Source organism: Schistocerca gregaria, chromosome 2 (genome assembly GCF_023897955.1).
Source record: "Schistocerca gregaria isolate iqSchGreg1 chromosome 2, iqSchGreg1.2, whole genome shotgun sequence".
Classification (NCBI taxonomy): Eukaryota; Metazoa; Arthropoda; class Insecta; order Orthoptera; family Acrididae; genus Schistocerca; species Schistocerca gregaria.
This window is the reverse complement of record NC_064921.1, coordinates 689,912,711-689,928,525: the sequence shown is the minus strand read 5'-3', so window position 1 is coordinate 689,928,525 and position 15,815 is coordinate 689,912,711. Positions and strand designations below refer to the sequence as shown.

The following is a 15,815-nucleotide window of genomic DNA, read 5'->3' as shown; positions in this document are numbered from 1 at the left end:
TGGCAGTATTTATATTGAAATATTCATAAACAAAAGTTGCACACCTGTTTTGCTTGAAAATGTGTGGTATGTACCTGATGTCAGACACCAACTTTTCTTTGTCCATCAAGCTGCAAAACATGGATACAATGTGACATGATAACAAAGGTGTTATCATTCAGCAACATAGTGAAATAGTCAGGAAGACTGGTTGGTTCAATATACACTATGAACATGTGAGTTTGTCCTCCAGATCAAGTAATGATTAACTTAGCAACTCCAGAAGAACAACTAAAATGTTGGCATGAGAGACTCGGTCATCAAGATAAACATCATGTACAAGATGTGCTCTCTCGTTTTGAAACATCAGTTAACTGCCCTGATACCACATCGTTGTGTGATGGATGTGTTCTTGGCAAATCCCACTGTAAACCATTTAACCATTGCAGGGATCATCCACAAACTGTCAGTGAGTTGATCAATCCAGATGTTAATGGACCCATGTCTGTTGACTCTATGAATGATTTTTGTTACTATGTGAATTTCGAAGATGATTTTTCTCATTTCATTCATATATATTTCATGTGAAATAAATATGAAGTGGCTAACAATTTGAAAAGATTTTCAAAGGAGTGTGATGCTTATGGTCATAAGGTAAAAGTACTTTGGTCTGATGGTGGAGGAGAGTTTAGTTGTAACATGGTAACTGCTGTTCTATGAGATTGTGGTACTGAGTTTTGTCTTACATGTCCAGGCACTCCTGAGCGAAATGGTGTTGCTGAACAAGCAAATTGACATATAGTTGAATTAGCTCACCCAATGTTAATGTCTAGTAAGTTACCTAATCATTTTGGGCTCGTGCATGTGACACAGCCATTATTCTACTCAATCATACTGTGAAGTCAAGTGTTGAAGGTAAAACACCTTTCAGATTGTGGACTGGCAAAGTGTTTAACGGTTTTAACTATCTACAAATTTATGGATCAAAACACTATGTTCATTTGCCAAAGAAATTTCGTTCAAAGTTTGATGAAAAGGCTATACCTGGTCATTTCATTGACTAAGTGAATGACAAAGATGGTTGCAAGATGTGGACTCTGTTAAAACATTGTGTGATGAAATCAAACAATGTTGATTTTCAACCAGGAAAGCTATGTATGGCTGGAAATTCAATTGAATTGGAATGTACTGTTTATCAGATTGAAACTAGTGACCAAGAATATTTGAATAAGTTACCAAATTGACATCCAGTTCATGAAATATGTCTGCCAGTAAAACTTAGTGACTACAAATTAGGATACCTGCCTCACCACTCTCAAGAAGCAAATGCATTAGTTTGCCTGACAAAAGCAATCCATGAAGAGCTTGCACCAACAAACTTCAAGGAAGCTATGGATAGCAGTAAGTCCAATGAATGGTTTAATGTGATGAAAGAAGAAATGAAGGCATTTGAAGAAAATGATACCTGGGACTTGGTAGAAATGCCTAAAGAAAAATACGTTTTCGATAATTGATGGGTGCTTCATATTAAATATAAGCCTGGTGGATCGATTGATCGACACCGTGCTCACTTGGTTGTGTGTGGTATGTTTTGATGTGCCAGGCTTGATTATGATGAAATGTTTAGTCCAGTAGCTCATTATGATGCTATTCATGTTTTAACAGTGATTGCAGATGAAGAAAATTAGAAACTTGTTCAGTTTGACATTAAACTCTATTTTTATGTGGTGACTTAGGTACAGAAATATACATGGCTCAACCAGAAGGTTTCGATGATGGGTCAGGTTGTGTTTGTTAACTCAAGAAATCATTGTATGGACTTAGGCAATAACCTCATTGCTGGAATAATAAGTTTCATTCATTCAAGAGAAAAAATGGACTTATCACAGGAACAACTAAAAGTGTGGTGAATTCATTTATAGACATGTTAAAGTCTGAATTCAAAATAACAGTGGAATCCTTAGACTCATTTTTAGGTATGCAAATAGAGTAATGAGAGTTTATTTCACAGCAAGCATACACCATGAAAATTCTACATCGTTTGATCACAGCTGATTCAAAACCATTAAAAACTCCATGTGATAATGAACAATTAGACAGTGAATATAGCAATACTCTTGACAACAACTTTCCTTATTGTTCGGCTGTGGGATCATTAATATGCCTGGCATGCTCTACTCATCTAAATCTCGCTTATGCTGTTTCAAAAGTTGCTCGAACTAAGGCTAAACCCACTTCTTCTGATTGGAATACTGTAAAATGTATTTTCAGATATCTATGTGCTACTTCATACACAGGACTCTTCTATATTTCATCCGATGGTAAACTTTGTGCCTAAGCTGATGCTGATTTTGCTGGCAACACTCTAACAAGATGATCAACAAATGGTTTTGTTTCAATGATTGGTGATATGGTTGTATTGTGGACATCTCAACTGCAGAAATCAGTTGCACTATCCACCACTGAAGTGGAGTTCATTGCTGAAAGTGAAGGAGCCAAGGAGTTAGTATGGCTTAACAGACTGCAGCTGGAGATCAGTGGAAAAAGAAACGCACCAATATTGTTCACTGACACTGCAAATCCCATTAAACTAGTGAAAAACACAGAGTTCTACAAATGTTCTAAGCACATTGAAGTATGATATTATTATGTGTGTGAACCCTATCAAAAGGGGGCTATCAATGTAGAATATATGCATTCTGAAAATCAACTTGGTGACATGTTTACAATGCCTTTAAAATCAAACAAATTTAAAGCAATGTGTACCAAGATAGCACTTCATGACTAATGTGTTTTGACCTCTTGTTTTTTATTTAAAAGTTGTTGCACCACAGTTTGATTTGAGGGGAAGTGTTAAAGTAAATAAATCAGAGCTGTGTTTCCTATCCTCTCCTATGGTGATGCTTGGTTCTGTGTTGTGAATTTCTTTGCTCCTAAGATTTTCTTTTGTTTTCCATGTTTTTACTCTTTGAAGTTTTTGTTGTTGCTGTGAGTCATCTTTTAGATATTAATGGAAGAAGATCGCTAGTCCTAAAAGTGTTGTGTTAGTGCTATAAAATTAACTTTCCAATTGTTTGCATCACACAACTTTCCAATTTTCAGAATTTGAGGCCTTATTTGTAAATTTTACGTATTTAGTCAGATAAAGCATGAGATTTGTACTGTCATTGAATGTTAGTAACCAAATCCAAACTGTAATTAATTACATAACTAAAATAATACAAGAGACATTATTACAATTAAAGTTCAGATTGATTTCTTATATTTAAAATTACAGATAATACTGAAAAATTTATGTAATACGATATTGTATTTTATACCTTATTCAGCTGTAACATCAGTATCTTTACATTTTGCAAATTTTAATTGTAACATCAAAATTGTACAAAATTAATAATGGGTTATTTTGAAATTCACTGTTAAAATTCTATATAAAGCAATGCAGCAAGTTTGCAAGTGAGTTGTTCAGTTGTTGTTTTGTTAGTCAGTGAGAGATCTGTGAAGTATGTCAGTCAGTTTTTTTGTTAATGTGACGAGTATGCAGTTCAGTTGTCAATAAATTTTGTGAAGTTGGAAATTTATATTCCAATGAGCAGGACATTATACCACCCCGGTGTCTCTTCAGTTTCTAGTGCATCAGCCAGAACTCACACCACCAGGAGCCTCCTAAATTAAACTTTGCATATGATGCCACAAGAAGTAATCCAAAGGACTTTAATCCAGTGATTCTGGTGACTGTGCATTTGGACCACCTTGGGCTATCCATCTTTCACTATATTGTCCATTAATATGTGTCCAAACCATGTGTGAGAAGTGAGGTAGTGCTTCATCATGTTGAAACGAATCTTTCCTGATTGAAATTCATTGGCACAGCTTCCAAGAATGGGTCCAATACATTTTGTAGGAAGAGCAGGTATGCATGAACTGTTAGCTTGAGGGAAGGAGGTATGGTCCAATCACATAACCATCCAGAATATCCACCTACATGTTAATACCAAACTCATGCTGAAATCCTTCAACATAAGTAGCCCTGGGTTTTTGTCTGCCCAGACATGGCTGTTTTGCAAATTCGGAACATGGTCTCTAGTGAACTTACATTCATTTGTTAGCATTACTCAGTGTGGGAACAGGGGTGTGTCAATGTAGCAGGGTAGGAACCACATGCAGTAGTGAACACATTGTGGAAAATTGGACATTGTGTAAAATTGGCTGGACCCATAGCACATACCCTTTGTATGTGGTATGGATGTAATTGTTGCTCACACAGAACATCCCAGACAATACTGTGACCAACGACCATTGCACTTGCAATTGTTCGAGTTCTTCCCATGGGGCACCACGGCCTTCCCCCCTCACGGTGAATGTACCATTTCATTTCACCACTGCGCAACATGGGGAAAAAGTTTATGCAATGGCATGCTAGACTGTGGAAAATGGTCATGATACAGCCAACTAACAGCTCTTCCATTACCTCAAGCTTCACCACGCACATGGAGCATGACTGTGTATTTCCAAAATGTGTATGGAACCTTGTTTAAATATTGGAGATGCACAGGCATTGAATAGGTCTTACAGCAAATTAAACAATAAGTGATATCAGGTGGTCATCAATTGTAGTATACATCATCTTGTCTACCCTACTGCACACCTGGACGAGCAACTCCGGGGCTTTTCTTTTTCCGTCAGCAGATGTGGACATGGTACACATCTGAACTGAAACTGTCGTAGAATGGAAATGGTATGTTTCCGGATATAGGTTCCTATTCAAAATATTATGTACTCACACCCCTTATACGTCCTATTTCCAAATGCCCTGTACAGACAGCGGCAGTGAGTGGGAGTTGCTGAATAGGAAGCCTTTGCTACAAGCAAACATATTCATGCTCCTTTAACACAGAACATTCTAAATCATTTTGCCCAGTCCCAGTAAGGGGAAGGCAGAATGAGGATTGAGGCAGCCGGTTCTCACTTTTCTGTCAGGTTGTTTTAAAGAGAAACTTATTTGCCTTTTTTGTGCTCCTACAGAAGCACTTTTCCACTAGTTATGTAATGCATGGAATGCTCATATGCTATATCTGAAGGGCCTTGTCAAATCTTTGAACAGCAAATGCAATGGATGTAATTGGTTAGGTGCTTACATGACAGGTACACACTAATGTGAAGGACAGTGTGTTTGAAAAGCAAACCATAATTAGAGGAAATAAATGTACATCAATAGAAAGTGTTGTAGAGAACCGATGGGTAATATAAAGTGGATGTAAACTTTGAAATAGCATACATTGTTCTTTGTACATAGGTTTAATATTTACTGCATATTTAATGTGGCTATTCATGAGATGCAGGTTAACATGGAGGAATATAAGATGTGATCTGCAAAACAGCTGAGCAAATTTAACTTGCAAAAAGAATCTTGATCTTAGTAGAGCTATAGTCACATCTTAAATCAAGACGACGAAGATCTGATGACAGATACACTTGTCTCCATCAGCTGATGGTAACTATGGCAATTCATACTATACCACATAAACACTCACACATATTTGTAATACATGACTGTCAATGTAAATTTTCTCAACTCACCAGTAAGAAACAAAGTAATCAACTCCGCTGGCAAGTATTTGAGCCAAAGCAAAGAGTATGGCTATCAGAAATATAACAAAGTAGTTGGTTCCAGCCCTGAAATAGCCAGTATATGGTGACTGTTTCACCTTTCCTTTAGTTGTAGCTTCTATCATGTCTGGTGCTTCTTCGTCCTCCTCTTCATCTACCAGGGATCCATGATATGAAGACAGACTCTTGAACAAATAATGAACTCTATTACTTTATAGGAACATGATAGGTATCAGCAAGGCTAAAAAAATATTTAGTTTCTTCCCTTTCCTCTGTTTTAAGATGATAAGAAAAATAATATATCACAAGTAATTTGTTCTCTTACAGCATCAAGTATAAGACCAGCATACAGAGGAGACATTTTGTTTCTGTATAATTTGAAATAAGCATGACCTTTTCTAAGAGGCACCCTATCAAATTCATATTAAGCCACAACAGTCATGTGAAAAATATTCCTCTGGTCTTTGTGAAAGTATTTCTCAAGACTATGTGTAGTTCTTATTGGGCTGGAAGAGTGATTGTGATATAGGGTGACAGGTAGTTTGCATGCTGTATGGGCACTGATAAGTATGAAAAAGTGTTTGTAGAAAGAATTAATTCCTAAAACAGAAAAATGTTTCATTCACAGCAATACTATACAGAAAGTATAATTGATGACTGTTGAAAAGAAAGGAGTAAGAGTATTGGGGAAATGTAAACATTATTACTTGCTTTCAAACATTTCCTGAATAAAATACAATAAAAGTACAGTGTGTTTAAAAAAGCTCTCTAGGTTTAATGTGTCCTAGAATCTGTACAAAGGTACATGCACTATTCTAGTTCATGGTGTTTGATTAATTAACTCTCCAAGTTTGGCTCCCCTGCATTTGGCAGGTCTGCTTGACCTTGAGACGGCACCAGTGCCATTTTTGCTTTTTTCCCCCTCTGTTCCCTCAGTTCAATCCAGGCATGCATGCAGTCCATTGCAGAGCAATTCAGCAACAATGTGTACTCCGCAACAGAAAGTGCAGTGTGTTATTTAGCTGGTGAAAACTGAGTCAGTTATGACAGTGCAACATAATTTTAGACATCAGTATGGTGGTGAACCACCTACAGCAAAAACTATCTCTCATTGGCTAAAGGCTTTCAGGAAATCTGCAGTGTTTTAAAAGCAAAATCACCAGGTAGACCAAGAACTTCTGAAGACGTTGTTGAACCGATCCATGTTTCATGTGTTTCGAGCCCAATGGAGTCATTGGCCAGACGCAGTCTACAATTAGGAGTGCCTAAAGATACTGTGTATGATGTTCTGCATAAAAGACTTAAGTTGCATGCCTACAAATTGCAACTGTTACATGAAATAAAACCTACTGATAAAATTGAAAGGTATGAGTTTGTTGTTGACTTTCTACACAGAATTGATGATGATGTCAATTTTTAAAAAAAGGATTCTCTTTTCTGATGAGGCTACATTTCTTGTCAGTGGAACAGTTAATCATAACTGCAGAATTGGAGGGAGGGGTGAGGGGTGGGGGGTGGCAAAGCATCCACATGAAGTTATTCAGCAACGTGACCCTCTGAAAGTTAATATCTGGTGTGAGTTGCTGGAAGATTGTGTGATTAGTCCTTTCATTTTTGTAGAAAAACCAATGAACAAGGATGTTTACTGTGACATGTTGACAGAGTACACCTTTCCCCAACTGGACAACATTGAGGCAGAAAAGGGGCTTGCATTTTTCCAACAAGAAGGCACAGTAACCATGTGCATGAAGCTCTTGACACTTGCTTTCCAGGAAGGTGGATAGGCAGGGCTGGCCCAATATCTTGGCCACAACAAACCTCAGACTTAACCCTGCTGGACTTCTTATTTTGGGGCCACATAAAAATGTTGTGTACAGTGAAAAGATCAGAAACATCAATCATTTACAGGAAAGATTTACTGCAGTGGTTGAGAGAGTTACACCTGAAATGTTTGTGAATACATGGTGAGAAATGGAAAATTGTCTCGACGTGTACAGGGCAACAAATGGATCCCACATTGAAGTCTACTAACATCAAACAAAAATTGAAAGAATTCTCTTACATGATATGTAATCATTGATGTAATTTTTCACTAATTTCCCCATTAAATTTATACTTAAAACTAGAGTGTTCTTTTTCAAGCACCCTGTATATTTGGATATTCAGTGAAGTTATATATTTCATTTTAGTGTAAAATCTTTTCAACTGCCAGGCCTGTTCTCAGGTGATAGGAGGCATTGCATTCTGTGTACTCACTATCTAAAACTGATGTGTTTTGTGAAAATAAAACACATAATGTGACATTATGTTCAGCATGATGTATACTGAATACTTCTTTTGTTGCTTGATTTAATGTTGATTAACTGAGGCATTGTATAGAGGAAGGTTACATGAATTTTATATTAAGAAAAGTGTTAAAGCATTGATTAAAAATTCAGAAATCTCACTCACATACTGAACAAGGTTGATAAAGAACCCAGTAGTATCAGGAATTCTGGGATTCCTAGAAATCTATCTCCAAGCAAGACATAAAAAGGTTGGCACGAGTGATGAATATTTTTGGTGGTATTGAATTTTGTATATGTGTACCATGTGAGTAAAGTGCTTAATTTTGAGAACTAAACCAATTAATATCACAAGAAAAGAAGCAGTGAGTATGCTAGATATTTAGGGAGTTCAGGCTGAGTGTCTGATTGGCTGTATATATGAATAGTATCAGTCCAGAGGAAGCAGTGAAGCAGTGAAAAAAAACTTTAAATGAAGAATCTAGGAATCTAATAAGGATTTTGAAGACAAGATAAGATTAGACTAATAACAGTGTGCACATAGACTTTGAGCAGTTATTCTTTCAGTGCTTCAGTTTGCAGAGTATACCCATAAATAAACACAGAGATTTCAAATGATACTGAAACTGGATTCTACTGTATATTTACATATGAATGAAGAATAGTTTAGAGAGCTGATACATCACTGTTAGTATTTGCTCATATAGACTTTGAAGTTGGTTGCAGTAGTGTTAGCAGCATGAAATTTATATGAACATTAGACAGAAATACTATATGGGAAAACACACTATTTAGCAGATATGTGAAATTCAATGTGAGGTCTGTCATAGAAGTGATTATACTAATGTTTTCAGATATTTTCCAACCATTCAAAACTCAGGAGTAAGGTTATGTAATCAGATATTCTAAGGGAAAGCATCATTCAACAATTGTATAGACCTACTGTCCTCCATTTACTAACATTAGATTCTGTCCAACCCTATCCTCATAAAAACATACTTCAGAGTATATTCTGTGTGTATACATTCTTTTGAGCTCTGTATTTTCATTGTGTTGTGATGACAAATTCTGTAGCATTGTAAGATCATACATAGATGAATAAATACAACAAAAACTGTAGATTAATAGTGTCTGCCAGCCTGATAATAGGGTGCTATTACGTATTAAAACATATTAAAAAAACAGAGGGAAATAGGTTATGCACACATCTTAGGAATGGTTTCCTAAACTACATCAGTTTAAATAATTACTGGGATCCATCTAGATTAAGAGTTTCTGTGACTGTTAGTGTATCAGACTGAGCTGTTTTGACTGCAGACACTCTTCTATGAGTATTATGATACCAAGTTCCAAATAAAACTATTAATTTGAACCAATCTCTTCCACACCAAACAGTTTGAATAATCCAGCATGTGAAGACATAATTGATAATTGTTAAAATGTCATTTACTTTATGCCTTTTATGTTAAAATATAGTGATTTCATTAAAAACAAAGATTCCAAGACTTACCAAGTGGGAAAGCGCCGGTAGATAGGCACAATGAATAAAACACACAAACACACGCACAGAATTTGAGCTTTCGCAACCGGTGGCTGCTTCGTCAGGAAAGAGGGAAGGAAAAGGAAAGATGAAAGGATGTGGGTTTTAAGGGAGAGGGTAAGGAGTCATTCCAATCCCGGGAGCAGAAAGACTTACCTTAGGGGGGAAAAAGGATAGGTATGTACTCACGCGCACACACACACACACACACACACACACACACACACACACACACACACACACACACACACACACACGCATATCCATCCATACATACACAGACACAAGCAGACATATTTAAAGGCAAAGAGTATGGGCAGAGATATAAGTCAAGGCGGAAGTGTGGAGGCAAAGATGATGTTGAATGACAGGTGAGTTATGAGTGGCGGCAACTTGAAATTTGCGGAGATTGAGGCCTGGTGGATAACGAGAAGAGAGGATATATTGAAGGGCAAGTTCCCATCTCCGGAGTTCGGATAGGTTGGTGTTGGTGGGAAGTATCCGGATAACTCGGACGGTGTAACACCGTGCCAAGATGTGCTGGCTGTGCACCAAGGCATGTTTAGCCACAGGGTGATCCTCATTACCAACAAACACTGTCTGCCTGTGTCCATTCATGCGAATGGACAGTTTTTTGCTGGTCATTCCCACATAGAAAGCGTCACAGTGTAGGCAGGTCAGTTGGTAAATCATATGGGTGCTTTCACACGTGGCTCTGCCTTTGATCGTGTACACCTTCCGGGTTACAGGACTGGAGTAGGTGGTGGTGGGATGGTGCAGAGGGCAGGTTTTCCGCCGGGAGCGGTTGCAAGGGTAGGAGCCAGAGGGTAGGGAAGGTGGTTTGGAGATTTCATAGGGATGAACCAAGAGGTTACGAAGGTTAGGTGGACGGCGGAAAGACACCCTTGGTGGAGTGGGGAGGATTTCATGAAGGATGGATCTCATTTCGGGGCAGGATTTTAGGAAGTCGTATCCCTACTGGAGAGCCACATTCAGAGTCTGATCCAGTCCCGGGAAGTATCCTGTCACAAGTGGGGCACTTTTGGGGTACTTCAGTGAGAGGTTCTGGGTTTGAGGGGATGAGGAAGTGGCTCTGGTTATCTGCTTGTGTACCAGGTCGGGAGGGTAGTTGCGGGATGCGAAAGCTGTTTTCAGGTTGTTGGTGTAATGGTCCAGGGATTCAGGACTGGAGCAGATTTGTTTGCCACGAAGTCCTAGGCTGTAGGGAAGGGACCGTTTGATATGGAATGGGTGGCAGCTGTCATAATGGAGGTACTGTTGCTTGTTGGTGGGTTTGATGTGGACGGATGTGTGAAGCTGGCCATTGGACAGATGGAGGTCAACGTCAAGGAAAGTGGCATGGGATTTGGAGTAGGACCAGGTGAATCTGATGGAACTAAAGGAGTTGAGGTTGGAGAGGAAATTCTGGAGCTGTTCTTCACTGTGAGTCCAGATCATGAAGATGTCATCAATAAATCTGTACCAAACTTTGGGTTGGCAGGCTTGGGTAACCAAGAAGGCTTCCTCTAAGCGACCCATAAATAGGTTGGCATGCGAGGGGGCCATCCTGGTACCCATGGCTGTTCCCTTTAATTGTTGGTATGTCTGGCCTTCAAAAATGAAGAAACTGTGGGTCAGGATGAAGCTGGCTAAGGTGACGAGGAAAGAGGTTTTGGGTAGGTGGCAGGTGATCGGCGTGAAAGGAAGTGCTCCATTGCAGCGAGGCCCTGGACGTGCGGGATATTTGTGTATAGGGAAGTGGCATCAATGGTTACAAGGATGGTTTCCGGGGGTAACAGACTGGGTACGGATTCCAGGTGTTCCAGAAAGTGGTTGGTGTCTTTGATGAAGGATGGGAGACTGCATGTAATGGGTTGAAGGTGTTGATCTACGTAGGCAGAGATACGTTCTGTGGGGGGTTGGTAACCAGCTACAATGGGGTGGCCAGGATGTTTGGGCTTGTGAATTTTAGGAAGTAGGTAGAAGGTAGGAGTGCGAGGTGTCGGTGGGGTCAGGAGTTTGATGGAGTCAGGTGAAAGGTTTTATAGGGGGCCTAAGGTTCTGAGGATTCCTTGAAGCTCCGCCTCGACATCAGGAATGGGATTACCTTGGCAAACTTTGTACGTAGAGTTGTCTGAAAGCTGACGCAGTCCCTCAGCCACATACTCCCGACGATCAAGTACCACGGTCGTGGAACCCTTGTCAGCCGGAAGAATGATGATGGATCGGTCAGCTTTCAGATCACGGATAACCTGGGCTTCAGCTGTGGTGATGTTGGGATTAGGATTAAGGTTTTTCAAGAAAGATTGAGAGGCAAGGCTGGAAGTGAGAAATTCCTGGAAGGTTTGGAGAGGGTGATTTTGAGGAAGAGGAGGTGGGTCCCGCTGTGATGGAGGATGGAACTGTTCCAGGCAGGGTTCAATTTGGATAGTGTTTTGGGGAGTTGAATCATTAGGAGTGGGATCAGGATTATTTTTCTTTGTGGCAAAGTGATATTTCCTACAGAGACTACGAGTGTTGGACAGTAAATCTTTGACAAGGGCAGTTTGGTTGAACCTGGGAGTGTGGCTGAAGGTGAGGCCTTTGGATAGGACAGAGGTTTCGGATTGGGAGAGAGGTTTGGAGGAAAGGTTAACTACTGAATTGGGGTGTTGTGGTTCCAGATTGTATTGACTAGAATTTTGAGGTGTTGGGGGGAGTGGAACTGGAAGTGGGAGATTGAGTAGATGGAAGAGACTGGGTTTGTGTGCAATGAGAGGAGGTTGAGGTTTGTTGGAAAGGTTGTGGAGGGTGAGTGAGTTGCCTTTCTGGAGGTGGGAAACCAGGAGATTGGATAGTTTTTTGAGGTGGAGGGTGGCATGCTGTTCTAATTTGCGGTTGGCCTGTAGGAGGGTGCTATGAACAGCCGGTGTGGATGTGGGAGAGGAAAGACTGAGGACTTTGATTTGGGATAGAAGTTGACGGGTGTGTTCATTGGCCGAGTCGATGTATAGGTGAAGGATTAGGCGGGTGAGGGCTATGGATTGTGCTGTTTGGAACTGGTATAAGGACTGATGGAAAGAAGGATTGCAGCCAGAGATGGGAACTTTAAGTGTGAGGCCTTTGGGGGTAATGCCAAATGTCAGGCAAGCCTGAGTAAATAAAATATGGGAGCGTAATGTGGCTAGGGTGAAGGCATGTTTGCGGAGGGAATGTAAATAAAATTTAATGGGGTCGTTGTAGGGATGTTGTGAGGTTGACATGGTATTAGAAGGTGGAAAGCGTAATATGAGGTTAAAGTGAAAATAAATAGAAATTTATATAGGGAGAGATAAAGGTGTGAAAAAAGTCGAAAAAGTGTAGGTTTGAGATGAGCTATGTTGATCCTGTGCTGAACTTAGGTTGGTGAACAACAATGGGTGCAAAGGTTAGGTGGTTGTGTTGTCTCCAAAACACGTTAAAGTGTGGGGAAATTCAGGAAAATATCGAAAAAAATTTCTCGAAATTCTGTGTGTGTGTTTGTGTGTTTTATTCATTGTGCCTATCTACCGATCTACCGGCGCTTTCCCGCTTGGTAAGTCTTGGAATCCTTGTTTTTAATATATATATAACAAAGATGACGTGACTTACAAAACAAAAGTGCTGGCAGGTCGATAGACACACAAACATACACACAAAATTCAAGCTTTCGCAACCAATGGTTGCTTCTTCAGGAAAGAGGGAAGGAGAGGGAAAGACGAAAGGGTGTGGGTTTTAAGGGAGAGGGTAAGGAGTCATTCCAATCCGAGTGGAAGGACTTACCTTAAGGGGAAAAAAGGACAGGTATACACTCGCGCACACAAACGCATATCCATCCGCACATACACAGACACAAGCAGACATGTGTAGATGGATATGTGTGCGTGTGCGAGTGTATACCTGTCCTTTTTTCCCTTAAGGTAAGTCTTTCCGCTCCCGGGATTGGAATGACTCCTTACCCTCTCCCTTAAAACCCACATCCTTTCGTCTTTCCCTCTCCTTCCCTCTTTCCTGAAGAAGCAACCGTTGGTTGCGAAAGATTGAATTTTGTGTGCATGTTTGTATTTGTTCATGTGTCTATCGACCTGCCAGCGCTTTTGTTTGGTAAGTCACATCATCTTTGTTTTTAGATATATTTTTCCCACGTGAAATGTCCCCCCCCCCCCTCTCTCACTCTCTCTCTGTCTCTCTCTCTCTCTCTCTCTCTCACTCTCTCTCTCTCTCTCTCTCTCTCTCTCTCTCTCTCTCTCTCTCTCTCTCTCTCTCTCTCTCTCTCTCATATAGACACTGTGTATGTGCAGATGGATATGTGTGTGCGTGCGAGTGTACACCTGTCTTTTTCCCCCCTAAGGGAAGTCTTTCAGCTCCCGGGATTGGAATGACTCCTTACCCTCTCCCTTAAAGCCCACATCCTTTCGTCTTTCCCTCTCCCCTCTCCTTCCCTCTTTCCTGAAGAAGCAACCATCGGTTGCGAAAGCTAGTAATTCTGTGTGTGCGTGTGTGTGTTTTGTTCATTGTGCCTGTCTGCCAGCGCTTTCCCGCTTGGTAAGTCTTGGAATCTTTGTTTTTATTACCTCATCACTGTACATGACTGACGTATTCAAAAAGTACTGTTAATTCTTTCAAAATAGACAAACATTTTCGGTCCCTTTGTGTTACTCACATATGTGGATGTTCGAGATATTTGCCTGGAGAGCCTCGAAAGCTGCCTACCGAATGTTTGTGATGGTTTCTTCCCTTCAGACTGATCTTCATTATCTTCATTGTCTCTTGAAAGACTCAGTATCATTGCATACTCTGGGTTGTGGACAATATCATTATATAATCCTTGAATTTGGATTTTGCCCTGTTGTAGGAAAAGTACAAAATTCTTTATTGTTTGATGATATGCATACAAAATCTTTTCAGCTCTGTGTCTTATCATCTATTCAATAACAACTATGTATAAACATTGATCATCTGTAGTAGAAAGGCAAAATTAACTGTCACATCTAGACCCGGTGTGGCTTATAGTTAAAGGCTCTGAGGAAGAGCCACCCTGAAGTATATATCAAAATACAGTTCACAGTAATGTATTACAGAATTTAAATTATCAGTATGCATTTTGAATATTTCCACATGAATAATGAGTCAAAATTTATGGACAATATTTGTGATTTTTTCTTAAAAATGGATGACAATGAATGTAGACTTAAAATGGTTTAAATGGCTCTGAGCATTATGAGACTCAACTGCTGTGGTCATTAGTCCCCTAGAACTTAGAACTACATAAACCTAACTAACCTAAGGACATCACACACATCCATGCCCGAGGCAGGATTCGAACCTGCGACCGTAGCAGTCGCATGGTTCCGGACTGCGCGCCTAGAACCGCGAGACCACCGCGGCCGGCTGTAGACTTAAAGGGAAAAAAAGAAAACATTGGTGAATAATGCTAATTACTTTTTAAAACTTTATATGTTATTTTATGATGCATTTAAAATACGGTCACTGATGATAAAGTGAATGATGCTATGGTATAATGGTGATGTTAATGACGTATGGAAACAATCATGGTTACGACAGAGGTGGAATAATGAGTATGACTATGGGCTCCTGTGGTAACATAGAGAGTGGTTAAAAGTCAGCAAGTGGGAGAGAAGAAATTTGAAGCATGGTGTTAGGTAGAGCATTGTGATTGAGGTTGGGTAGAGGGGTATATCTTTTGATGGATTTAATCATTTTTGGGTGGGAGTCATTTGAATTTACAACAGAAGAGGCTAGATAAGGCATGACGGTACATAAGGTGGAATATAGATGTAATGGAGAAGCAGAGTACCAGCATTTGTGATTATTGGGTGGGATATTGGGTGATACAACTGCGTTTAGCAATACATGTATTGGATCTGAAGGAGATTTAGGAAGAGAAGAAGATGAGGGAAGCAGATGAGTTGATACAGGATGCAAGGTGGGGAAGGTAAGCAGATTCAGAAAGGTAGGTGGATGCTTGTCTTTCCAAGATTTCAGATACAAATTTTAGAGGAGACACAGATACAGGAAATGTTGGCATAGGTGATGATTGGGCAGATGCAGCATTTATGGGTGAGAGTTATTGTAGAAAGATGCAGCCCCCAGATGTGGCCTGTTAGTAATTTCAGCAGTTTTAGTCAGTTTTGAGTTTAGTGTTGGATGTTAAGGAGATGTGTATTCAATGTTAGTTTTCTGTTGAGGGTTAGTCCTTCATACTTAACTGTATCAGTCAGAGGGATGGATCAGTTGTAAAGGGAGGGACAGAAATTTAGAGGATGTAAACAAATAGTGGTGCAACCAAAGATGGTGACAGCTTTTCTGTGGATTTACTTGAAGTTTTCACACATTACATCACTTGACCTGAGGTGATGCAAGTGGTGTTGGAGAGAGGCTTG

At 39.8% G+C, this 15,815-nt stretch overlaps 1 protein-coding gene across 5 annotated transcripts in view; it reads right to left on the bottom strand.

The window, feature by feature from the left end:
* LOC126334772 (ATP-binding cassette sub-family C member 4-like) overlaps window positions 1–15,815 on the bottom strand; it is a 548,862-nt gene that overhangs the window by 337,146 nt on the left and 195,901 nt on the right. For 3 of the 5 annotated variants that reach the window (XM_049997358.1, XM_049997355.1, XM_049997357.1), the window contains 2 exons: window positions 14,075–14,257; window positions 5,560–5,774 (listed from right to left, as the gene is read on the bottom strand). The exons of the other annotated variants lie outside the window; for them this stretch is intronic. In XM_049997358.1, coding sequence (XP_049853315.1) covers window positions 5,560–5,774; window positions 14,075–14,257 — 398 coding nt within the window. The remainder of the gene's footprint in view (window positions 1–5,559; window positions 5,775–14,074; window positions 14,258–15,815) is intronic. 5 annotated transcript variants of the gene reach the window in all.